Source organism: Terrapene carolina, unplaced genomic scaffold, assembly GCF_002925995.2.
Source record: "Terrapene carolina triunguis isolate 2854851 unplaced genomic scaffold, T_m_triunguis-2.0 Scaffold68, whole genome shotgun sequence".
Lineage (NCBI taxonomy): Eukaryota > Metazoa > Chordata > Testudines > Emydidae > Terrapene > Terrapene triunguis.
Window position 1 is genome coordinate 49,017,949 of NW_020664419.1, and position 25,484 is coordinate 49,043,432.

General features: G+C 41.1%; 1 protein-coding gene across 2 annotated transcripts in view; it reads left to right on the forward strand.

Moving 5' to 3' along the window:
• PPHLN1 (periphilin 1) overlaps positions 1-25,484 on the forward strand; it is a 116,026-nt gene that overhangs the window by 28,943 nt on the left and 61,599 nt on the right. Inside the window, exons 6-7 of one of the 2 annotated variants that reach the window (XM_026648754.2) lie at positions 18,204-18,457; positions 23,190-23,272. In XM_026648754.2, the coding sequence (XP_026504539.1) occupies positions 18,204-18,457; positions 23,190-23,272 (337 nt within the window). The remainder of the gene's footprint in view (positions 1-18,203; positions 18,458-23,189; positions 23,273-25,484) is intronic. The other variant, XM_026648755.2, reaches the window with a different exon arrangement.

The following is a 25,484-nucleotide window of genomic DNA, read 5'->3' on the forward strand; positions in this document are numbered from 1 at the left end:
CAATTCCCCCCGGACGGGGGTTTGAGTGCCGAAAAGCCGGACATGTCCGGGAAAAAGAGGACGTATGGTAACCCTATACATGAGTTTGTTTTGCATATAGGAACTAAGACCCAGGAGTAAAAGAAATTGGGCAGGCTGGTATCTTCAGAAAAGCATAATTACAAATAAACGTTTTCCCCATTTGATGAGTCAGTGTCATATTAATTATTGTATCTTGACCACTTTTTCCCTCAGCACACATTTGCAATATTGTCAGGGATTTCTTTGTGTAGTGAATCACTGAAAGATTGGAGTAATGTAATTTTGTGCTAATTGTAATTTGACAGACTTTCTGTTGTATACATTATTAATGTAATACAATTTATAAAAAAAATCCTTTATTTATAAAGATAAAGATAGTAAATTGTGAATTTTTAAAAACATTTTGGCTGTCCATTAAAATATATTCTGGTAAATCCACCTAAACCAAAATTGTTTCCTGTCACATGTGGAGGTCCTGCTAATGGTAAACCGTCTGAATAGCAAGGCAATGTACTATTCAAATGGAAGAGATTAAGGAAGAGAGAAACAAATTCTTGTGTTACAAATGAAAATAGAAATCTCCCCTCCTCAGCAACACTCAACTATCGTAACTGATATGTAAACTTGATTTTGATCCAAGATAATGTCAAGTTTTAACAAGCGATAGCTGGTGGGCCCAGTAAATGTTTGTGTGCACATATTTTTTCTTATGCAACCACATTTTGTGTATTTTCTCATATTTGCGTATAAAAGAGAACATTAACTTTTATATATTTTTAAAAAATACTAATTTTATGAATATGAAATTAATTTATTGCTACATATATTTTTCCAACGTCAACTTGATATCTTAAGTAAATCAGTCACTATTTTGAACATTTTATAATCACTCTCTATGTTTAAATGCTCTTTTCAGATTTTTGTTTTGTGTTTTTTGACTGGAATTGTATATACATAAAGAATGTTCTTGAGGTTATATATATTATTGTCTGTTAGTACTGCACCATTACATATTGAAATCAAAGAGTATTCTTGAAAAGAATTTATATACTATACAACGTAACGCCACAACTAATATCCTATTTCAAAGAGTTTTTAAAGAAAGCAAGCCCATCTGGGCCCAGTTTCTTAGCTGTTAGTGTAGTCTGGAGGCATATGGTCTGACCCCAGCAAGTTAGTACTCCTGCAGGAAATAATGGCAGGAAGTTTTACAAGAGGAACTCCCATGAGTTGGAGCCTGATTATATTGGGGAAACTTCTTAGTGAACATGTGGGGAAAACAGTTATATACCAGGCAGGCAGCAAAAGTCCCCTTGATGCAGTGTTGAAGACCAGATGACTGTTGCTGACTTTGGCAGATAATTTTAAACTGTTTCAGTGTCCAGTCAATAGGAATCTGAGGGGAACAGTAGAGGGCATCACATGAGGGAGGGTTGTCTCATGGGAGTTTATCTTCATAAGTAATGGAAGTTACGTATAAGCTGCTTATCTGCTACTATCCCAGGCAGTGTTCTTTGTTTTAACACTATTAAAAAGTGTCTCAGTCCTAGCTCACAGCACTGCTCCATGATGAATTTGTAGTTCTTAAGATGTTATAATTACACTTTCAGTTCTCTAAGGAGGCAGAGTTGCCTATCCAGTATGTTTTTTTAAACTGAACCAAATTGAAATTGAACCAAACTGTAAACTCTGTATATGATGGAAACCATTTCAAGCCAGGGGGTGCTGCTGCATCCCCAGCACCCTTATTTTTAGCTCCTATGTAGATCAGCTGTGGTAACCAGTAGGTTCCTTTTTGTTGCAGATAGGGTTTGATAATTTTAGGGTACGTGAGAGGATAGCTGATGTTTTTTGTTAAAGTGCAACTGCATATTGAAGCCACAATGTATAGCTGTGCTATTAACATTGTTGTAGTTAGGCATCAACTACCTGTTACAAACTTCTTTTCTTCCTGAGGTGTTCAACTAACTTTAAAAGTTCTGGACTGAGCTTAGTCACGTAATCTGCAGATATTTTTGGGACGTGAGGAAAGGGGATAGTAAATCAAAATGAGTTTTGTTGGTTTATTACATTACAGAACCGCCATGTAATTTTTGATTAAATTTGGCACAGTTAATGCCCAAGTAAGGCCTAGGATTGCATTAGTGGGGGTATTGAAGTCAAGGTTGGAGTACAGTGACTGGTCTGTGTGCTGAGGTTGTGGAGAAGCTGTCATTCACTATATTTATTTCTAGACAGAACTTTCTTTAAAGGAAGTCTGTCGTTACCTGTCAATGTACATAGTTTAGTCATAACATAAATTTCATGCGTTTTATTAAGGTATGGGCTTTGTGCAAATGTTAAAATCACTCTAAGAACTATTTTGGTCTCTCTCAAATCTTATTGGCAGTGTTATTTTGTTAAATTAGTTGTATAAAACCTTTCTTGAATGCTCTATTTCCATGACCCCTCCCCCCAAAGTCATTAAGAGTTAAAGGCACTCAGACCCTGACAGGATTTGTTAAGATGTTTTATAATAGTTAGGTCCTGTCTACCCTAGCTAGATAAACTGTGTTAACCACTTTCTACCAACAAATGTATTCAAGTAAATACTGTGTCCAGTGCAATGTAAATAGCCTAAAATCACAGATGTTTACATATGTTATAGTGGTGATGAAAATCTGATCAAACTGAAATGAGCTAGGAAATTTTAAAAATGAAGCTACTTCTAAATTCACTCATTGCACAGTTATGTGCTTTAAAGATTTGGTTTCTGTCCTAACTCTTAGTTTCTGGCTTTGTAGTTGATAATTAGTTGATTATAATCTCCTATCTTATTGAGCGATGTGCTTTAACTTCCTGTGCTAGTTATGCAGCATGATATAGCATCATTATTCCCAGAGATGTGCTGACAACATTGAATACCACATAAAATATATTTAATTTAAAGTTGCATTAGAAGTATAGGACCAAATCAAATAGGAAAAGAACTCTTCATTTATCAGAAAGCAATCCTATTTTACATTTATGTAACACTCTTCATCCTGAGGAACCCAGAGCACTTTAAAACTGTATGTTTAGGCAGATATATGTACATGCACGTGCACACAGAGAGAACGTCACTCAATGCAGCAAACTCTGCGGTTGCAGAGTAGCAACCAAATAGCACTGAACGCATCGAATGACAATGTTGAGGAAACATTTTGACCAAGGACACTGGAGGAAACAACACTCGAAGGAAATATACTATAGGATCTTTAAAATACATACAGAAGAGACAGGACCTAATTCAAAATAACTCTGTAGAAAATACTGCATGGAATTCAATTCATCTACTTTAAAAGAGTGAATGGTTGAATACAGCCTTGCTGGGAATTGAACCACTAGTTCTTCTTTGAGTGGTTGCAGACATGTATTCCACTCAGGTGTGCAGGCACCCAGCATACCGAAGCTGGAGAAATTTGCTTAGCAGTACCTGTCAGGGTAGCACTTGCATCCTCTGGCCCCTCCCATGGCTATATCAGGATGGTGGCGTCCTGTACCACTCAGTTTCTTCTCACCTCCCATGGCGTGAGTCAGAGCTTTCTGGGCTGCATTTTCCTCACGGTTTATGCAACAAAGAGATTTTTGTGGACTTTGTAAATAGTTTAGTTAGCTTAATAGTTGCTGTTTTTTAGTATTACCTGATGCTATGCCCTCACCAGGTTTCAACCACTGTCGTCCTTGCAGGGTAGCTACCCTACCCTTTTTTTTTTTTTTTTTTTTTTTTTTTTTTTAGTTGTGTCTACGAGAGGGGCATATTAAGGAAAAATGCTCAAATTGTCATTCCTTTAAGAAAAGGAAACAGGTTGCTTGGGATCTGCATTTGAAACCACATGTCCTAGAAGAAGCCATTAGGACAGATTCAGACCTCGGGCCTTCTGCAGATTGCCCGTCTCATCAGTTGTCAGAGCTGGTTTTAGACTCTTCTTTGAGAAAAAGCGACCGTTCCCCTTCCTTTGTTCCCCCTAGGAAGAGAACTCACAAGACTAATTGGAGCCATTCCAGGACTCAGATGGATTCTTCTTCATGGCTCTTCAAGTGCCCAAGATGGAGCAGGGCTGTCTGTCTGCTCTCTGGTACAGAGGCAAGATCAGAGCGGCACTGTACTGTCACTCTGGCACTTTGTTGGATGGCTGTCAGATTTGGTATTGATGTCAGTTCTGGCACTGACAGTTTGAACCCACCTCACTTATTAGGCAGCAACTGATTTACTCTGCCTTTCTGTCCCCGACACTCCTCTGGAGTGGTGCTCCTACTGATACTGGCATGTTCTTCTTGGAGTGCTTGTTCATATCAATTCCAGTTAGGTGTGTGCGCGCGCCGCGTGCACGGCTGTTGGAAACTTTTCCCTAGCAGCTACCCGTCGGGCTGGCCATGAAGCCCCCTGGAGTGGCTTTGATATGGCGCTCTATATACGACCTTGCTGGCCCGACCCCCCTTCAGTTCCTTCTTACCGCCAGTGACTGTTGTTAGAACAGTGGTCTCTTGCTCGCAAGTGCTCCACTAATGCCTAGCTCTTCTACTTATCTTTGTATATAGTTACCCATTGTTAGTTAATTGTACATCTACCAGGGCCACTTATAAAGCAAAATGGAAAAGGTTTTCTATCTGGTGCACCCAAAGGAAGGTACTCCCACTCCAGGCTTCGATCCTGTGCATCCTGGATTATTTTATGCACTTAAGAGACTAGCACCTGGCATTTGGCTCTCTCAAGGTCCACCTTGTGGCTATCTTGGCATTTCACCCGGGTGTTTCTGGGCGCTCGGTGTTTGCGCACCCTGGTGTGGGACGTTTCCTAAAAGAATTGGAGATTGGAGAAGCTTCTTGGCTGCAGAACTCTAGCATTGCTCCTGACATACAACAGACCATACAGGACTTACTGTTTGTTGGACTATTTGTTTTCTGAAAAGACAGATGAAACATTACATTCTTTTAAGGACTCCAGGGCCACTTTACTGTCCTTAGGAGTTTATACCTCTGTAGTTCTGAGGCACCATTATAGGGGTGAGCACCAACAACAGCAGTTGAGCAAGTATTCCCAGCAGTATTTCAGGCAGCCTCCTTATTCAACAAGACAATAGGATTTCTCCAAGAGAAGACACAAGTCTCACAGGAGAAGGCCTTCTGGTTCCAATTTTAACCAGCCAGCCCATCCTTTTTTATGCTGCTGGCAAGCAGTCAATTTGACTCTCCCCTTGAGGACAGCATACCAGTTATCAACTTTCAGGCTATTTCCCCTCCATTTGGGGACAGGCTGTCTGTCCCAGTTCCACAGTGCTTGGAGTTCAGTAACATCAGGCAAATGGGTCCTAAGCACTGTGAGATTGGGTTATGCCATTATGACATTCTGGGGTGAAATCCAGACCAGTGAGAGGCTGTTTCACCTTTGCCCAGCAAACTTGGGTGTCTCACAATGCTTTGGTGCTGTAGCTCCCACTTGGGCAGCTCACAAACAACCTTCCTCAATGCAGATAATACCCTGGGCATCTGTGTATAGCCGCAGTCTGCCAGTCACACATGAGTTACACTCCAGCTTCCACAACAATTGGTTACCACTTGCAGGGTGAGCCCAACACACTCCCACTCCCGGATTTTCCTCCAAAATATGTGTTCTACACTGTCCACCCCTCTTCTGGACAGTTTCGAATATATTAAGTCCATTGCCCCTCTAAGAGGACCAATATACAACAGTTTGCTACCCTTAAATGGAGTTACCCACACAATTCATGATATTGAATTAGTTTTGATTAAAGAGTGAAACAAGTTTATTTAACAAGGAGATAGGTTTTAAGTGAGTATAAATATAAGGCATTACAGTTAGAAATGGTTAGAAGAGAAATAAAGATAAAATGCTTTTCGGTGCTAAAACTTTACAAACTAGACTTGGTTCAAGGAGAAGTCCCTTATCACATGTTCCCAGTAACATTGCTGACCAAATTCTCAGGCCGGGATCTGCTCCCAAAGTCCAACAGCTGTTTCTTTTGTCATCTTAGGTTAAAAAGAGTTGGTTAGGAAGAGAGAAATTGGGGCCCTTCATATTATAGTCCAGTACCCCTTTCAAATGCATTTTCCTGAGGGTTATCCCTAGATAAAGTTCATTCCCGCAGTGAGGCTGGAATTTTGGAGTCTCACGGTGAAACAGGTTTTATGCTGCTGTTAACTAAGATGCAATTCTGTTTGTTCCTGCCCCCTCTTCCTTGCCAACGTATGTCCACTTGATAGGTTGTTGCCTATCAACTTTGACACCTGGCTAGAGGCATCAGCTTGGTCCTTTGTCTTTGAGAAACTGATTTACCCCCTCCCCAGACTTGTCTGGTAAACCCTCTTCGGTCATGATTTCAGCTTTTGTTTATAATTTTATGTATAATTTTACTACAAACATGTCATCATGATATTATTGACCAGTGAGTTATTACTTTTAATTTTTATATTTATATTAAAATGTAATATTAATTAATTTTCAAATGATACTTCACAAGGTATATTTTGTACAAAGATTATTACAATAGTGCATAGGGTGTGAATACAGGGGTACATTCTGACACAGCCATCCATTTCCCCTTTTTTATACCCCTTTTCTGGGACCCCTCTCACAAGTGTCTGCTTCTTCAACAGATCCAGACTCTGCATGTTTCGAGAGCTGCAGCATCAGGAAAAAGGGTTCTAGTCACAATATTTCCTGATCCTCAAGTTCAACAAGGCAGTGTGAGGCTTATTCTTCGAGTACTTGCTCATGTCCATTCCACGTTAGGTGTGCGCACGCCACGTGCAGTGTTACCAGAGATTTTTCCCTCAGTTGTACCTATTGGGCCGGCCCTCTATCACCTTCTGGTATAAGGTGCTCTACCGGCCCCACACCGTCTCAGTTCTTTCTTACCACCCATGACGATTGCTGGAATGTCTCCTCTTGCTTCGGTAAGGCAATTATCAGTGGTTTCTCTCTGTTCATAGTTTAGTCTATAGTGTAGTTTTAGTGTACATATTGTAAATACTTTTTGTGTAGGAAGTTAGTACTCCCCCCAACTTATTGTTAAGAGGCTCCCTTGCCCCTGGGGCCAGGCATGCCCCAGTCTCCAGGTTTCAAACCTTGTGCCTCCTGTGGCAAGGCTATGCCTGTGAACAACCCACCTTCCAGTTGTCTGAAGCATCTAAGAGAATCTTACGTGAAAGACCGCTGCCAAATTTGTCAGGACTTTAACCCTCGCACAAAGAAGGACAGAGCGATCAGACTTAAGGCTATCCTAATCCAAACCACCCAGATTCGGCACTGAGCACTTCAGCCTCAGTGCGAAGCGCTCCTCCGGCACCATGTGCATGCTGGCACCGCTCTCCATCCCTGATGCTGAGAAAGAAGCACAAAAAGCAGCACACCAACCGAGGGCACTCGCTGTTGCCAAAGAGGCAAGCAAAGGGAAGGCAGTGGAGTGCAACCTGCGTTGGGCCACTCCTCCACCCCCGGTGCCATGGCAGCACTGTTGACTCTACTGAGCCCATTGCTTCCAGTGCGGGACCCTCTGCTAATGCCAGAAAGTCATTGTGGTGCCAATGGCATTGCGGTGCCTTCAACTATGGAGGCCTTTGTAGCGACCAGAAACTTATTGTCGCCCCTGGTCCCGTTGACCCTGTTAGGTCAGCTGACTGCTTCGTCGTCCTCGAGCAGGCGAGAGCATGGTGCTTCAAGCTCCTTCCTGCCACCAGGCCCACCTAGAGGCAAGCTGTCCTCTGTGAGGTCATCCCTAGACCGCCACCGGTTACTGGACCCTCGGCACTGAACGGAGGTAGCTAGAGGTACCGCTCTCCCCGTGGTTGCCTAGGGAGGATTATTCATCTGAGTCTGATGTGGAGCCCTATGATCAACCTAAGGGCCACCAGTATCCATCCTACGGGTTGCCAGACCTCGGTGTGAGTCCTCCCCACTGGTACCTAGCCAGGAGGAGAGTGGCTTATGCAGTGTCCATTCTGGAACCTCCCACTGTTCATACTTGGTTGCTTCCGAGAGGTTGGTTCCCGCTCCTCCATGTTTGACACTGGACCCCCGACTCCGATACCGACCCCAGTACCAATTTACAGGACATGGCCCTATGGAGGTTATTGAAGCTGGAAAAGAGGAAGAAGTCCCTCCTCCAGTACAGACCTCTTTCTCCTGCTCCCCAGATGAGGCTATCTTGGGGTCGAGCAGCTCACTTCCCCAAGATGTCTTTAGGGCTTATCAAGAGCTTCTGAAGCGGATAGCAGCTAACCTGAGGTTTCATATTGAAGAGTTCAAGGAATCATCTCACAGCCTCATTGACGTTCTGGCTGCAGCAGCTCCATCTAAAGTGGCCTTACCCATTAATGAGGCAGTAATGGGGCTGGTCAGAGCCCTATGGGGGAGACCTTATCTTTTCTGCCCTCCTCTTCGAAGACGGTAGAGAATAACTATTATGTGCCACTCAGTGGGTATGAGTATCTACTCTCACCCCCCACTCCAGGGTCCCTCGTATTGGTGCTAATGAAAGGGACAGACAGGGCCAGTTGAGCGCTACCCCCAAACAGAAGGACACAAAGAAACTTGATCTGTTTACGAGGAAACTTTATTTCACAGGTGGTCTACAACTACGTATCTCAAACCAGCAAGCCTTAGTGGGGAGATATGACTACAATTTGTGGGATTTTTTATCCAAAATTAAGGACTCCGTGCCCCAAGACTTAAGGCGGGAATTCTCAGCCCTCTTAGAAGAGGGAAAAACTGTTGTCAGAGCCTCTCTGCAGGTGGCACTAGATGCAGCAGATTTGGCGGCCAGGACAATGGCCTTCACTGTCATCATGAACGATGCTCTTGACTGCAATCCTTAGGACTCTCTCAGTCTATCCAGGATCTCCCTTTTGAAGGTTCCTTACTATTTTCAGAGCAGATGGATACCAGACTACGCGGCCTGAAGGACTCAAAGGCTACTCTCAGGTCCCTGGACCTCTATGTGCCGTCCACTTTAAGGAAGCACTTCGGGCCTCAGCAGCTGCCATGCTTCTTGGCTTTGCCTCTAAGACAAGACTCCTTTAAGAGAAAAGGGAGAGGTTACAAGCGCCGTCAGCCGCTTCCATCCACCTCAACCGCCCAGCTGGGGTCATGTAGGTATTCTGGTGGGCCCAAACAGCCTTTTGAATGTGTGCCTGGGTGCTAAATATGGTGACGAACGGCTATACCCTGCAGTTTTCATCCACCCCTCCCTCCCAGGCCCCCAGCCCCGTCCCTCTTCAGGGACCCTTCTCATGGGCAACTCCTTACTCAGGAGGTGCAGACCCTCCTATAGGTAGGGGCTGCGGAGGAGGTACCTTGAAACTTGAGAAGGAAGTGGTTTTACTTCTGTTATTTCCTAATACCAAAGGAGGCCTTCATCCCATCCTGGACCTGTGTCACCTCAACAGATATCTCAAGAAACTGAGGTTCCGCATGGTCTCTCTGGATCCAGGGAACTGGTACGCTACAGAAGATTTCTCAGGTTTATTGTAAAGCAGACTTATTACCAATACCATGGTAGTGGTAGCTGACTTCATCAGATGGCAAGGCGTTCAGGTCTGCCCGTACCTTAATGACTGGCTGATCAAGGGTCATTCAGAGGCTCAAATAAAGAACATCATCAACCTGTTCCAAGCCACCTTCTGAGCGTGTGGCCTGTTGATAAATGAGCAAAAGTCTACTCTTATTCCAGTACAGAAAATAGAGTTTATTGGAGCAGTGCTCAACTTGATTCAGGTTTGTCTCAAGCTACTGGGATACATGGCCGCATGCACGTATGTGGTCCAACATGCAGGACTATGCTTCAAGCTCCTGCAGAAATGTCTAGCTTCAGTTTACTCCCCCAACATACACCACTTGGACTCGGTGCCTACTGTTCCAACCCTGGCCCTCCCCTTCTTTGACTGGTGGAAGGACCCACGGTTAGTAATGATGAGTCTCCTTTGTCTCCCCCCAGCCATCAGTGTTCCTAGGTTGGGGACCTTGACAGCCTCAGGACTCAAGGCCTGAGGTCCAGGAACAACTCTCTCTGCACATAAATATCAGGGAGCTCAGACCGGTCCGCTTAGCTTGCCAAGTGTTCCTTCCCTTGATTGCAGGCAAGGTTGTACAAATTCTGATGGACACACTGTGGCTGTGTTCTACATCAGCAAGGAGGGAGGAGTTCATTCCTCCGCTTCCTGTGTCAGGAGGCCGTCCATCTATGGGACTTCTGCATGAAGCACTCCATCCAACTCCAGGCTTTGCACCTTCTGGGAGCCTGGGATGCACTGGCGGATCACCTCGGCACATCCTTCTCCTCTCACCATGAGTGGTCCCTTCAGCCAGAGGTTACCATGTTTATCTTCCAAAGGTGGGAGTTTCCTCAGGTGGACCTGTTCGTGACCAAGCAGAACAGGAAATGCCAGCAGTTTTGCTCACTGAGAGGGCACAGCCCAGGCTCCCTCTCCAATGCATTCCTGCTTCCTTGGACAGAACTCCTACATCTGCATCCACATCTTGAAGAACAACAGTTACAGTACAGGTAAGTAACCGTCTTTTCCAGATGGTTCAGGTGTTTCAAACCTCACCTTTAAAAAAGTATATGAAATTAAAGAGTGTTTTTTTCTAATTTATAAAAAGTCCATTAGGAAATAAGGAAAGAGATAAAACAAACTATAATGGCAAGATTTGAGTCTGTCAAAATAATTTATCTTACAAACACATTCTGTAATTTAACATTTGCCTTTGAACCTTTTTATTGACCAAATTAGATAAGTCAGCCACAGGAACTGAGGTGGTTAAATCAACACATTCTATTAAGTTCTTTCTCTTCTTCTGTCTTTCATCTGGTTAGGTATATATTCTTGTAAGAATAACCTTTACATTGATTCGATTGATTGAATTATAATAACATGGCAAGCAGTGACTGTGTAGTTAATGGCCTGTCAGCATTTCCATTTCAACACTATTCTTTTCAGGAGAACTGTAGGAAGCTCAGCTGTAAAAACTCTCTGTGTATAGAAACACAGCAGTACATGGTGGATGGCTTGAGAGGACACTTCTTTTCTTCCCAATCTCTTGCCATTTCCCAAATCGATTCAGTAGCTTTTTAAACAAAAAAGCTTACTGAAAAACTTAATTTCCCAAGAGTTACTTTCACTTGCACACTTCGTATTTTATGGTGTTCTGCTGTCCACTAAAGCCTGCCCTCTGTTCATGATGCTAGATTCCTGTATATACATTGGCTTCCTTTCCCCTCCCCACCTGATAAAAAATAAAAGTATTTGTAACTTGTAATAACTTGAAAAAATTGTATCACAAGGCAGCTTCCTCTGGATTCTTTCACGTAGTCTGGCTTTGGGGCATTGGGTGAGTCAAGAGTAAGAACTGGGAGTCCTTCACCAGAGTGCTTTCTCCTTCACGCTCTGCATCAGGTTTAGAGCAGTCTGATCTGCTGACTGAGCTCTCTGGAAAAGAGAGAAGAAAAAACGATTTTTCTAATATGTCATTGTGATGGGTTGGATCACAGAAACCCCCTTGGGAGCTGCCACCTGATGTACCAAGATTTACCCCTGCTCCTGTTTTCCCTGCCAGCTCAGGACTCCAGCACCCTGTCTTGTTGAGCCAGACACTCCAGTCTACTCCAACACAGACCCAGGGTCTGAATTACTTGTCCCAAAGCTGCAGGTTTACCTGAAAACAGCTCACAGGAGTGTGCTTGTCTATAGCACTCAGATGCCCAGCTCCCAATGGGGTCTAAACCCAAATAAATCCCAAACTCATAAATTGTTCGCCCTCTATAACACTGATAGAGAGATATGCACAGTTGTTTGCTCCCCCAGGTATTAATACATACTCTGAGTTAATTAATAAGTAAAAAGTGATGTTATTAAATACAGAAAGTAGGATTTAAGTGGTTCCAAGTAGTAACAGACAGAACAAAGTAAGTCACCAAGCAAAATAAAATAAAATGCGCAAATCTATGTCTAATCAAACTAAATACAGATAAGATCCTCACCAGTTCCAGAATGCTCCCTTTTACAGGCTAATCTCCTTTTAGCCTGGGTCCAGCAATCACTCAGACCCCCTGTAGTTACTGTCCTTTGTTCCAGTTTCCTTCAAGTATCCTGAGGGGGGTGGGGGGTGTGTGGAGAGGCTCCTTCTTTAGTCATCTGAAGACAAAAATGGAGGGGTCTCCCAGGGGTTTAAATAGACTTTCTCTTGTGGGTGGAGACCCCCTCCTCACCCAGTGTAGAATCCAGTCACAAAATGGAGATTTGGAATCACATGAGCAAGTCACATGCCCATGCATGACTCAGGACTTGCAGGTCATAGCCATTACCCACATACTACCTTGAATGTCTTCAGGTAGACTTCTTATGTGGATTGGAGTCTTCCAAGCTCTTTTGTCTGTTAAGTGCTTCCTGATTGAGCACTTAATTTGCACATTCCTTTCCCAAGAACTGACCAAATGTTCTAACTAAGGCTGCTTAGAAATCAAGCAATTATACAGCCACTGTTCATGACTTTGAACACACAAATGGTGCCTGCATACAACTAGGATGAACATAACCAGTAGATCATAACCTTTACATAGATATGTTACATGGCATATGTAGCAAAACCCTATTCCAGTTATATCATATATACATTTATGAGCACCCCCCCATAAAGCCTGTACACTGTCACAGTCATCACTATGGGCAATAGGTTGGAAGCAAAATTTTGTGCCTTCTGTTTGTTAATTTAAAACTGGAATATTCTGTGGATTCCATATATGAGGATCAAAAACTTGAAATTGCCTTCACTTTGAATTTTTTTAGGATTCAGTCACTCTTGTATTGAGTAGTACCTTACTCTACAAACAGTCTAAATGATCTCAGTGCACATGATCTCAGCACTAAATGATCTCAGCTACTCACAGGATAATGTAGTCAAGGGTGTGGGCAGCGCGAAGAGCCTCCCGGGCCGCCCATGTGCCTAGGGGCCGCAAGGACCTGGCGGCCGCTTCTGGGAGCCACACAGAGCTAGGGCAGGTAGGGAGCCTACCTTAGCCCTGGGCCACCGCTGCGCTGCCAACCGGACTTTTAACAGCCCGGTCAGCAGTGTCAACTGGAGCCGCCAGGGTCCATTTTTGACCAGGTGTTCCGGTCGAAAACTGGACGCCTGGCAACCCTATCCCCGGGCTGTATATTTCTTATTCTTTGTTCTTCTATACCACCCCACATATTTGGCAGTAGATTCTCCTGTCAGCAGATGGAGACAGAAAATATGAACTTCTGAGTTACAACATCCCTTTATGACTTGCCATCTCAGACTCCTCCTCACTTTGCTGTTTCCAGCAGGTGGGATAGCTACCAAGCTACCTCACTGACAGGGCCTAGAAAAGGGAGAGGATGTTTTCATCACTGCTAAGTAGAAACAGGAATAACATGCTTCCCAATTCAGTTTTAAGTGTGCACCCGGTCTAGTTATACAGTCCTAGAAAAAGGATATCCAAATCCTCCTCATGTTGTCCTAGTCATCCATATTCCCTCCGATTGTGATGGCACCAGAAAAATACTGGCAGGTCTGGCAGACTTTCTACTTGCTTTTGGTGTACACAATGGCAAATTTTGGGCTCAGTACAGTGACCTGCACAGTGTACAATGGCTTGCACAACATGGAAATTAGAATTAAAGTGTAACTTACTCATATTTTAAACGTGCAGTCCACAAAAGCAGTGCATATTGATTATCTGTGTGGCCCATAATCAAATACTTGTTTGCACCCCTCTTCATGTGAATTAGGGAAACCACTCTAAAGCTATTGATAAGATTAAACTAACAAGACCTAGTACGTGAATTTTATTTGAACTAACACTGAGCTAAGCATCCCTAATTTAAATACTGTAAAAAGTTGCTTGACTATAAAACGTTGCTGGGCCAATTGATATGAGAAGTCTGTCATTGTTTGTAATATGTTGAGAGTTCAAATAAAGGTCACTGGGACCAGATGTATAGTATAGTAGAAGATAAATCAGTATGGAATTGATTAAGATCTTAGGAAAAAACAAGGGATTATAATAAGTAAACTGCAGTTGGTGATTTACTTCAGTATACATATTGATCTTAACAGGAAGATTTACTGAGTTCTGGGAGAAATACTAACATATCTGGATCCCTCTCCTTTATGTTCTGATTTCATTTTTCTCAGACTTGCAGAATGTTGAAGGAGGAGAAGTTCTTGATTCTTGAACTGTTTGTGTGGGTGTTTAAACTATAAAATGACTACTACGTGTATTGGGAAGCTCAGACTTATGAGGTGTAATGGATGTGATGGGATGTTTTGCATTTCATCTGAGTCAAGCTCTCTGTTATGCTTCACTGCTAATTCAGGTCATGTTCTATGCATGAGAGACACATCTTCCCATCAGAAAACCCCTTAATCTCGGGGAAAGTGCACAGGGCCAGGAACTAGGAGACTGAGTTAAAATCTTCCTCTTCTATTCTTGACTACTTATATTTATGTGCATATTATAGCCTCATTATTGAGGAAAGCCTTGTAACCTTACCTTGAGTACCCTGTTTTCTTTATTAAAAAAATAAATAAAACCGCATTGATTTGAATTCACACACTGCAAAAATATCTTTTAAAAACAGGTGTTGCAGTTAAAAAGAAACACTGTTCATTCTGACATGACATGCAAAAAACCAAGAAGTACTCCATATTTTGGTCACTTGTTATATTGATGGCTTGTGTCACATTTGTGTGAAAGTTGGGAGGTATAGTGTGATGTAGTAAAACAATAAACATTTGTATATTCACATCCCTTTATTTATTTGTTCAGGATGGGAAAGTACGTTTGTGATCTATCACACATACTTGCTCATGTCTTTAACTCTGAGTTAAGGTTGCTAGGCTGTGTATATCACCAATGAAACCCTTAACAAGCAAAGAAAAAAGCATTTATATGATAAAGCAGCCCCTCTATATTCCACTCACCAATTCCTCGTCAGCCTCAGTCATCTTCCTTCCACCGTATAGATCTTCACCCTTATACTGGACAACTAACATGCAGCTTTGTTTATAGGTATTCACGTTAATTCAGTGGTTTGTCATAGCTGAGCTCTACTCCCTTCCAAACTGATTTCCCACTCCCACATCTCCTTTCACCTCCATAACCTATCTAGAAGGCCGCTTACAGCCCCTTAGTTCCCAACAAAGCTGCTGCATGATGCGCTGGGTGAACCAACATCGGGAGGGTAGGGCATGAGCAGGCATCGTGGAGAAGAGTGGTGTGATTGGAGATATGGAGTGGATGATTTAAGGAAAGGGTGTGTGGCAGTGGTGGTGGGGCTAGGTGTGGACGCATGGAGCTCTGTGTGAGACCCCAGTGGCTTGGCACTATTGGCACTTGAATATTGGCACTCCCCTGATGCTACCACCCTTCCTTTCTGTGTGTGTGTGTTTTTGTTTTGTTTTGTTTTTTGTTTTGTTAAAATGTTGCCTCTGGTAGTCAAGCTAGCAGTAATAGATAATTTACGTAGCTGACAGAACTTCAGCGAATCTGGGGTATCTCAATTAGTTTGACAAATAAGGGAAAAACTGTGTTTAATTTTAAAATGTGAAGAGTGACTTATGCCCAAGATTATCAGAATGCGTGTGTGAAGGTTAGTTTGTGTAGAGATGAAAATGTCAATACACTGTCTTAAAATATTACATAGAAAATTCATTTGTACTCTGAAGAGTTATTTGTGTCAAATATGGAGATTAAATTCAATCATTAAAGGGATTTTAGTCCTGCATTAAAGTCCCGATTCAGCAGAGAATTGGTGGTTAAATCCATCCTTATTCAGCAGACCATTTAAGCACATGCTGAAATATCAAGCATATGCTTTGCTGAAATGGTGTCTTAATTGCTGAACTGCAGGCATATTCCAGTGTATTCACATTGGGGAAGGAATATATGTTTGGAAATAAATAAATAAATACTTGTTTGAGTGGTTTTGTTCAGTTTAACAAGTTTAGTTGCATTAATAATGTGATCAGAAGTGTGAAGTTATTGCTGTATGGTTCAGAAATTCTTTTATTTAATTGCTTGTGTTATTACAGTTCAGCAAGGCTAGTTTAACAATGTAAATGAAGAATGACAAAAAACATGAATAAAAATAAAATTCAAAATATTTCGTTTTTGATCCATCACACTCTTGCAGTCATTGTTTTTTCCCCCCATCATTTTTTGCTCTCTGATCTAATGAAGATTTGTTTAGAAATATTTTGTAAATGCTTGAATGAATATTAGAGTATTTATTACAGATATGCAACAGTTGGGGTTCTGTAAACATTTCCATAATAAAGTCCTCTGTTTATAGGGGTTTAATAACTTGCTCATAAAAATTTGCTTTGGGCAGAAACATGGTGTACCAGTCTGCCTGAAAGCTTGTGTTTTGTTTATTTAAGAAAAATCAAAAGTTGTCTGTGTTCGTACACTATAGAAATTTTAAACACCCAGTTTAAATCTCAGAATGTGACTGAGCAGCTGTTTCTTCATATTTCTTATATGCATGTCATTATAAACAATTGCTCCATATTATTTATCTGTGCATCCTAACAGCTACTTTAGGAAAACTCAGGTAAATTATACACTTTTAGAACTTGGAAAATGAGAGTTTTCACGCTAGATTGTATCTGGAGCTGTTAAAGTTTTTCAAATACTATGCTTGTTAAAAATTGGTGAAATATACAGTAATTCTGAAACTAAAACTTAACTAATATGTATAATTATTAAGTTCACATACATTCAGGCATCTACATGGTGGTCATAACAGGGCTCCTAAGTGCTGTGGTAATATTAATAATGGTGGTTATTGCGTATTTAATCAGTTCTCATGTACACAACTTTTCTTTTTTCCAATGTATTTCTTTTTAAATTAAGCCACCAGAAACAACAATTAATTAATGCAACTCACCCTGCAGCAGTGGCTCCTGTGTCCCATGGGGCTGAGCCTGGCTATCTGTTTCAGGCATTGTGACCTGATACACAGGATTACCGAACCACTCACTCAAATCTGGCTCTCACAATGCCTCCCCCATATGATGACGGAGGGGCGGCAGGGTCAAGCCTGAGCAAGTGGCACTGCCTGTGCCCAGGGTGAGTGTGGAACAGGCTCTCTCAAACCCCAGGCCCAGCCACAGGGTACACAGGAGCTGCCGATGCCAGGGTGAACATGGGGCAGGCTCACTCTCCAGTCCCCACCTCCACCCCCCTGGGTTTCCTCCCCTCAATGGGCTGGGATTAGAGTTGTGGTCCTGGGGCAAAGAGTGCTGTTCCAGGTGGTGGGTGACCCCCTCATTTGTCAGGGCATTTTTTAATCAAAATCACGGTTCAGGCACTAAACCCATGACTTAGAGTAAATTTACCATGACTGCTCCATGATTTTTGATTAAAAATTACATGTCAGAATTGCAGCCCTAATTATAATTTCGCAATTATTACAGCTTGAAATCAGAATTATTGCATACAGCATCATTTATGTTCATGGCACTTTACAAACAAATTAAAATGACAAGTACCCCAAAGAACTTAAATATTAAGAGTGCGTTAGTGAGGGTTACCACAGTGAAAGATTGTGAGCAATACTTATGTATGCATCTTACTGATTCCTCTTTGGGTTTGTTTTTATTTTAATTAATTTCATATTAAAACTTGGATAGTGTCCAAAAGGAGAGAGTGGAATGACTGTGCAAGAGAAAAAAATGTAAAATACCAAAGGTGCATCCAGTTGCATTTTGTGTGAATATTTCTTTCACCCTTCAGATATATACTACTTTATTAATATATCTTTAGTAGTTTGTGTAAATTACCAACTAGTATAAGAGAGGTGGAGGATTTGATGAGGAGACGTTGGAAACGGTTCTAGAATCTGTTGAACTGAATGAAAACCTGAAGAAATCTCCTTACATTTAACATAGGATTAACAATTTTTATTTGACCAATTTAAGTTGGCCCAAGAATTACTTAGTACTTAATGATACTGGAGGTCTCAGATTTACTGTGTAGAGAATGATTGACCTGTTTCTACTTACTACAGAGATGGAAATTTGCTATTTTGTTACCAGTTATGAACTTTTAGATTTCTGTAATTTCTATAAACAGAGTATGGAGAAGTAATTAATTTTATCTTTTCTGCTACCTTCAAAGGGACATCAGAGATGGCTTAAGAAGAAAAAGCTTCTATCCTTCTCATTATTTGAGAGAGAGATCCCCTCATAAGAGGGACTCTCCTTTCTTCAGGGAATCGCCTGTGAGCCGAAGGGATTCTCCACACAGCAGATCCGGCTCCAGTGTCAGCAGTAGGAGCTACTCCCCTGAAAGAAGCAAAGCCTATTCTTTCCACCAGTCCCAGCATAGCAGAAGTATGTCATCTTTACATAAAAGAAATATTTCTCAGCAAGGTAATGCTGGATTAATGATGAAAACTGATTAGTGAGGCGAAATTGATTCTCATTATATAAGATCTTTCTCTTTATATAATGAAGACATTAGACTTTTTGTTCGGATTATGTTTTGCCTGCCTTATTAAATGTTTCAGGGAGCTCTTTATTCCTTTATGAATATATGTAAAGGTCTCTTGAGGGAGCTTGCAGGTGTTTTTCAATAGCCTCTGTAGGCTGACTGCAGTTCCATCAGCTGCGTGACTTTTCTGTGTACAGCAGATTATTTTCCTTTAGTACCAAATGCTTCTGTTTCTTTCTCCCTTTGCTTCTGTGATGGATCCCTTTACAGGCAGCTTTGCCATGAGCAATTAGGTGAGGGCTTTTCTTTTTGCAACTGAGAAGAAAAGGAAAAATTCTGGTGGGAAAGCCGAATAAAAAGTAAAGATCCTTACATTTTCAAAACCATGATGTTTCATAGAATTGTGCTAACAATGCATATTAGTTCTTTTAGCAATTTAACCCTCTCACTCTGATTCTCTCAAATCTTGCAACCCTCAAATCAATGCAAAACCTTGTGTCTGAAGCTAGGCAATCCAATGTATGGCCTGGATTTCAAAGGGTTGAATGTTCATTTTTTCCAGAAAGGAGATCCATGTCTGTTTCAAAAGTATCCAAAACCTCCATGTATGAAAAACTTGTGAACAAAAGTGGAAGCATGTTTTCTTTCCCCTTGAGGTGCTTATAGCTACGATTGTGCAGATTAGGTGGATTTATGGATTTCTTTTCGTACTCTTTACAAATACTAATGAAATTGTGCAAAATCTGTTGTACACTTTGGCAGTAGTGTTCTTTTTGTTTCTTCTAATTTTAAATCCAGGTTTACTTGTTGTTATACAACATTTACGTTGGATTTTCCAGGGTGTCCATAGCAGGCAGTTATAGCACCTTTCACTCCAAAACATCCCAAAGCATTTAAATAAATATTCATAAACACAGAGGAGTTTCTTCACTCACCACTGAAATACAGACTGCCTCTCAGGCTTTTAACAGTTGCAGCAGGGCTACACAAACGTTTAGAACAGAAAGTAAAGAATAGGACACCCTCCTGAAGCTGCAATAGAGATTTAGGTAAACAGAATGTAATTATCAGGGACGGGAGAAGATTGTCTAAAACTTGGGAAATGTTGTGGGGATTGGGAATTTTCTACAATTGAGCAGATTTTTTGGCACTTCTGCAGCATGTTAACATATTGCTACTCATATATTGAATTCTAATGGAAAAACCTGCTGTCTGGGCTAATAGAAAATTTTACATTTTGAGAGAAATGTTCCAAATTTTCAGGGGGTTTTGTACTTTTTCTGTAATAGAATGTGTTAGTCACTAACTACATGTTTGTTCAGAGATGTCAAGTTGGATGATATAGTGTTATTGTCTCTTTAAAAACACACTGCAGGTGTAATCTGGCAAATAGCTTTACAAAGCAGCGGCTATATTAGTCAAAGTGGGATATCCACACTTAGGTCTGGGCTGTCTTTTATTCCAGAGTTAAATGATGTCTTGTCTATCTCCATTAAACTGTTTTTAAGAAAGCAACTTTGCTTGCACCATGCTACTTTTTCTTAAAAATGGTTTGCATCCTGAAAATTGGTAGTTGCAAGCGTTTGTTTTGATGACTGAGTTAAAATGGTGTACTTGCAGAGTGGAGAGGGCTTCAGTTGTGTTTGTTAGAATTGTGTTTGAATATAATTTGACAGGAAATCTTTGCTTTGGAGAACATGTAAGAAAAAGCCCATCCTGTTACCTTTGTTGTATTTTGAAATATTTAAAGAACCAAAACCTGGCAGGGTCTGCAGATAGGCATCTGCACGCAAAAGACCAGCCAACAGCAGGAATATGAGGCTTTCCCTATTCTTGCTCCCCATAAAGTTGAAGCTGTTCTACAGCGCTTCTATGACATGAGCCAGGGTGCATGGTCAACATGTCAGGTATATGTATATACCTGGCAGTGACCTCTGCGTGCAGGTCTTACCCACTCAGTCCTAGAAACCTGGTCTGGAACATGAATGTCTTCCTATAAATGGTTTGGGGGAATATCCTGTGCCAGTCCTCCATCTCCAGCTATACTGATGCAAATTGGGGATACAAAAAATACACATTTCCTGCATATTATTGTAAATGACAGCGCCACTTGATTTGAAAACTCTTTATAGATAATTCTGTTGAAATGCGGTTGGATAGCTGTTAGTTGGAGTTAGATGAGTTAAAGGGGTTTCTGACCTTCTTCTGTTTGATTTTTATTTTTAATGAATTATTGTCTGCCAAGAAAGTGATATTAATCTGGTAACCTACACATCTGTTTATAGCTCCTATATATATCTATTAGGTTGCTGGTTGTGACTTTATAGTTAAAATTAGGTTCTGAAATAGGCTTAAAATGAGGCATACATTTGTTTTTCTGTCCGTTTAAGTAGCTTTTCAATTTGATACTTCACATGGTTAGTTGTTTTGTTCTTTTAATTTACTATGTAGATTTTATCATTTATAAATTTGGGCCCTTTCTGAAATCTTGTTCTGAAATGTTTTATTGTCAACATGTATTGGTTAAAACAACATTTTCTGTCTGCACAGAATTTGGTAGAGATAGTAATGTTGAGTAGATCTGGTGAATTGGAGGGATGCAGGAGAGAGCCTGAAGGGCAGGGGAATATGAGGTACGGGAGGTTGAGGGGTAAGGGAGGACAGATATGAAAGGCCACATGGAAAACAGGCTAAGGAGGAACAGGAAGGGAGAATGTGAGTGGAGCAGAAAACTGAATGGCATAAAGATGGAAACTTAGAGGGTGTGTGGTGTGAGGCAATCAATAGGGAATTAGAATAGTACTGTGTTGGGAGAGGATGGAGAGAAATTGAATGGTTTTCCTCTCCCAGGTATTAAGAGAAAAATAGAATGGCAGCTCCTTCATCTTAGAGCATAGGAGAGAGTAAGTGGAGTCCCCTCCAAGCCATTGGGGAAATGCTCACATTTGTCTATGCATTTAAGGTTGAATTTTGAACCTGTAATGATCCCTCTCACATTCAGGGTGCGTAGCTTTCCGAAAGGCTGAAAAATCAGAAGGCAGGTATTTTTTAAAAAGTGATTTATTATTTTTCTAGTATCCCTTTTACCAAACTTTCCCATCCAGTTTCACTGAACACCCAGCTGATGTTGTTTAGAGGGTGTAATGTGGTGAAGGGGATGTGCAGACAGAAAGATTCAAGGGTCATTTGGTGAGTTTAAAGGGGGGTAGTTTCGTAAAGGTGGGTAGAGGGGGCCTCTCCACCTGGAGCAGCTTGCAGGATCAGGGCCTTCTTGTGGAGCAAAGTTAAATATATGTATAAAAAAATTACTTGCCTCAATTAGGTATAGTTGAGAGATACAGTAGGCTATTGTTTTGACCTGAGAAAAGCAATAAAGTAGTTATATTAGCAAAAAGAAGGTGATGGCCATTGTCATTGAGAGTAAAATAGTACAGACAAGATAAACAGTTTCTACTGTATGGACAAGTATGGAGGGTATCTTGAAGGGCTATACTGAATGATCAGATAAAATATGAAACTGCTAAAGCAACTGCTTTTTGTATCTTGTTGCAATTGGGGAGCAGCTGTCACTTGCTTGTTTGGTCTTCCTTTTTCCTCAACCAGTTAGGTTGATGTTAAATTCTATCCTTTGTAGCCAGAGTATCCTGAAAATCTGTGGAGACAGAAAAGGGGCAACTTACAAAGGTTTCTTTTTTTAACATTCCAGATCTATTTAAAATATATATTTATTTACATTTCAGTTTCTTAATTCTTTTAGATATTGGTATTTTAAAATGCACAATGGTGGGTGCATTCTTAATTTACATCATCTTGCAACATACAAAGTATGCTCACTAGACATGACCCATTGTGCTATGTATCATTACTTTGGCACTTCAGTTACAGACTTATTTAGTTGTCATTAGTTTTGTTAAAGTAATTCACATCAGGGTTTTTAAAAATATTTAATAAATGAAGGTTACTTTCAATTGATTTCTCTTTCTAATTAAATATATGCCAAGTATTAGTCTACGCTTTTGCCAAGTATTTTGCTGCTGCAGGCTTCCCATAACGGACATTTGGCAAGGTTATTCATGACTGCATTTTGAACAGTAGCTTCTAGTTGTTCCTGTTTTAATTTTGTTGGCATGAACATTGGGAAGTAAGACCCTGATGCTAAAAAGAGATCCCTACCTGTCATTGGGACTTTGTGGGTTTATTGCTTTGCTGGATTTCCTATTATACTGCTAAACCTACCCTTGTGAATACCCGGTTTCCCAAGCTTTGGTTTTGGTCCTATGATTGGTGACTGACCACGATGTTTAACACTGAAAAGATGTAGAATTCCTCATTTCACTTCTTACAGGAATATAGAACAATATCCAACAATCTCAAACTGAAATATTCTTCCAGTTAAATAATGGAAATAAGAAAAATAGGCTTTCTAAGGATAAATGTCAGCTTTATAAAATGCTACTATTCATCTTCTTAGCCAGAGACGATTTTATTTTTGATAAGCAAGTAGAATATCATTAGATTATTATCATCATCAAAGGATGAGGAGATAGGTTTTGTGCATGGCCTGGTGAATTTTCATTACAATTTTGCAAGGCGCGCACACTCCTGTGTGTGTGTGGGGGGTGGGGAGAGAGAACACAACTTGAATAAAATTGTAACTATTCTTTTTTATAGGTAAAGAGAGACCTTCTGCTCAGTCACTGAAAACGTCAAGAGATACATCCCCATCAGGTTCCACAGCAGTACCCTCTTCAAAGGTGAACTATGTTTCTGTTGTTTTTGTTTTTAATAGTGATACTTCCCATGAGAGGATCCAAGTTAAATTCAGATTCCTATCTTCTTGTTTGACAGTCAGAGGCAGTGTGTTTTGCCACTAAGCAAGAAGAATGTTTCATTGTATTCAATGGCTTCTCCTGGAGTAAGAAGAAATGTGGACACGATATTTAGAGTGAACAGGACCTTAAAGAAAATGGCATCCCCCACAGCTTCTGAGTTCACTTTTTAGACAAACAGTTAAGAAAACTTTCCCTTGAAATACTAAAAGCCATGGAAATCCTGAGCAAAAGACTAACTAGTGTTTTTGAAAAAAGGTGTGAAATGCGAAAACGGTTAATTGAAAGGACTGATCAGACTTCTGCAGTGCTCTGCTATTCCTTCACACTTATGCAGTTCTTCATGATTTTCAAACTGGTGTGCTAACATTAACTGATTCTCAACACCCCTCTGGGATATGTGAGTGATAGGCTACATCTACACTATACAGCTTTTAGCGACAGGGCTGTGCCGCTAAAAGACGCGCAGTGTAGCCACTGTTTGTTGGCTCTTCTGCCAACAAAAAACTTCCACCCCCAACGAACGGCGTTTGCATTGTTGGCAGGAAAGCGCTCTTGCCGACAACACGCTGTTCACACTGGCACTTGTTGTGGCAAAACTCTTGTCTTTCGGGGGGGTGAGGGAGGGGGCTGGCTTTAACACCTCTGAAATGGAAAATAATTCAAAAACTAAGTCTTATACTTCATTGTTAAAAAGCTAAATTGTGCTTCCAACACACCACCTAAACGCTGTTTGACTTACTGCCTAATTTTTGGCTATATAGTTTTATATTGTTTATTTATGTACATGTGCATATCAGCACGTGTGCATATTTATATATATAATTTGTTTAGCACATTATTTTTAAAACAGTGGGCCTGTAGGAACAGGTAGGGATAGTGTATTTGTGGTAGTGCTCAGGACCCCATTATACTAGACTCTATACAGACATAACAAAAAGACCATCCCTACCCCAAAGATCTTACAGTATAAGTATATAGCAAGATATATAGAGCTCTGTTTAAGCTAACAAAAATGGACTTAAGGCTTCTTTTAGATGATAAATTCGCCACCTCTGTAGCTAATTTGCCTCCCCAAAAATAACATCTTAGCTTCTTCCTGGGTTTCCACTTACCCTCAGCATTAGCTGGGACTGTGGAATAGGGCATTGTTTACACCCGTGTTGCCTTCCTCTTATAACAAGTCTATAGGAACTAGGCTGTGAAATCTATTTATGTAACAAAACAGATTTATTTTTTTTTAATTATGCAGCCTGTTTGAGAAATGACTTTAGAGTTTTATTTTGCATACTTAAAAAAAAAAGTTTGGCAATATTCACAGCTCTTGAATTAGAACTTCGAAGATTTGTGCTTTACATTCTTTTCTAATTATAAAATAGTATCTAAGTCCTGTTTTTATTAGGAAACTTGACTTGTGTTGGGAAAGTATCAATTAAATGGCAACTCGCACAGATGGCTTCTCTACATGCGGAAAGTTTTTTGGACAGTTAAGGTGATTAGTCAAATGTATAAGTTATAGCATATTAAATCCTGTGTGGATGCTTTCATTCAGAAGGAAAATGGTTTTAAATTTAGTTCACTGTAACTTAATCCTCCTTGGATCTTTTTACTTTTGTGTTACACTTAGTGTACTGGCGATTTCTTTATATATACATTTATTGACTTATGATTAAGGCTACGATTTTGTCATGGATATTTTTAGTTAAAATCATGGACAGGTCACTGGCAAGAAACAAAAAATCACGGAAGCTGTGACTAAAAACATACCTGACAAAATGGAGAGGGAGGAGGGTCCAGCACTCTGCCCCTCCTCTGCCTGCAGCAGCTGTGAGCTGCAGGGACTGGCTGCTTGCGGTAGGGTTACCATACGTCCGGTTTTTCCCAGACATGTCCGGCTTTTTGGTAATCAAACCCCCGTCCGGGGGGAATTGCCAAAAAGCCGAACATGTCTGGGAAAAATACCGGCCGGGCACTTCCCCTCCCGGGCTCCAGCTGCTCTGCTCCGGCAGCGCAGGGTCCAGAGGCAAGGGGGCTGCCCGAAGCCGGTAGCGCTCGGGCAGCTTGGCTCTTAAACAGAGCCGAAGAGTCAGGGGAGGAGCAGAGCAGCTGGAGCCCGGGAGGGGAAGTGCCCGGCCGG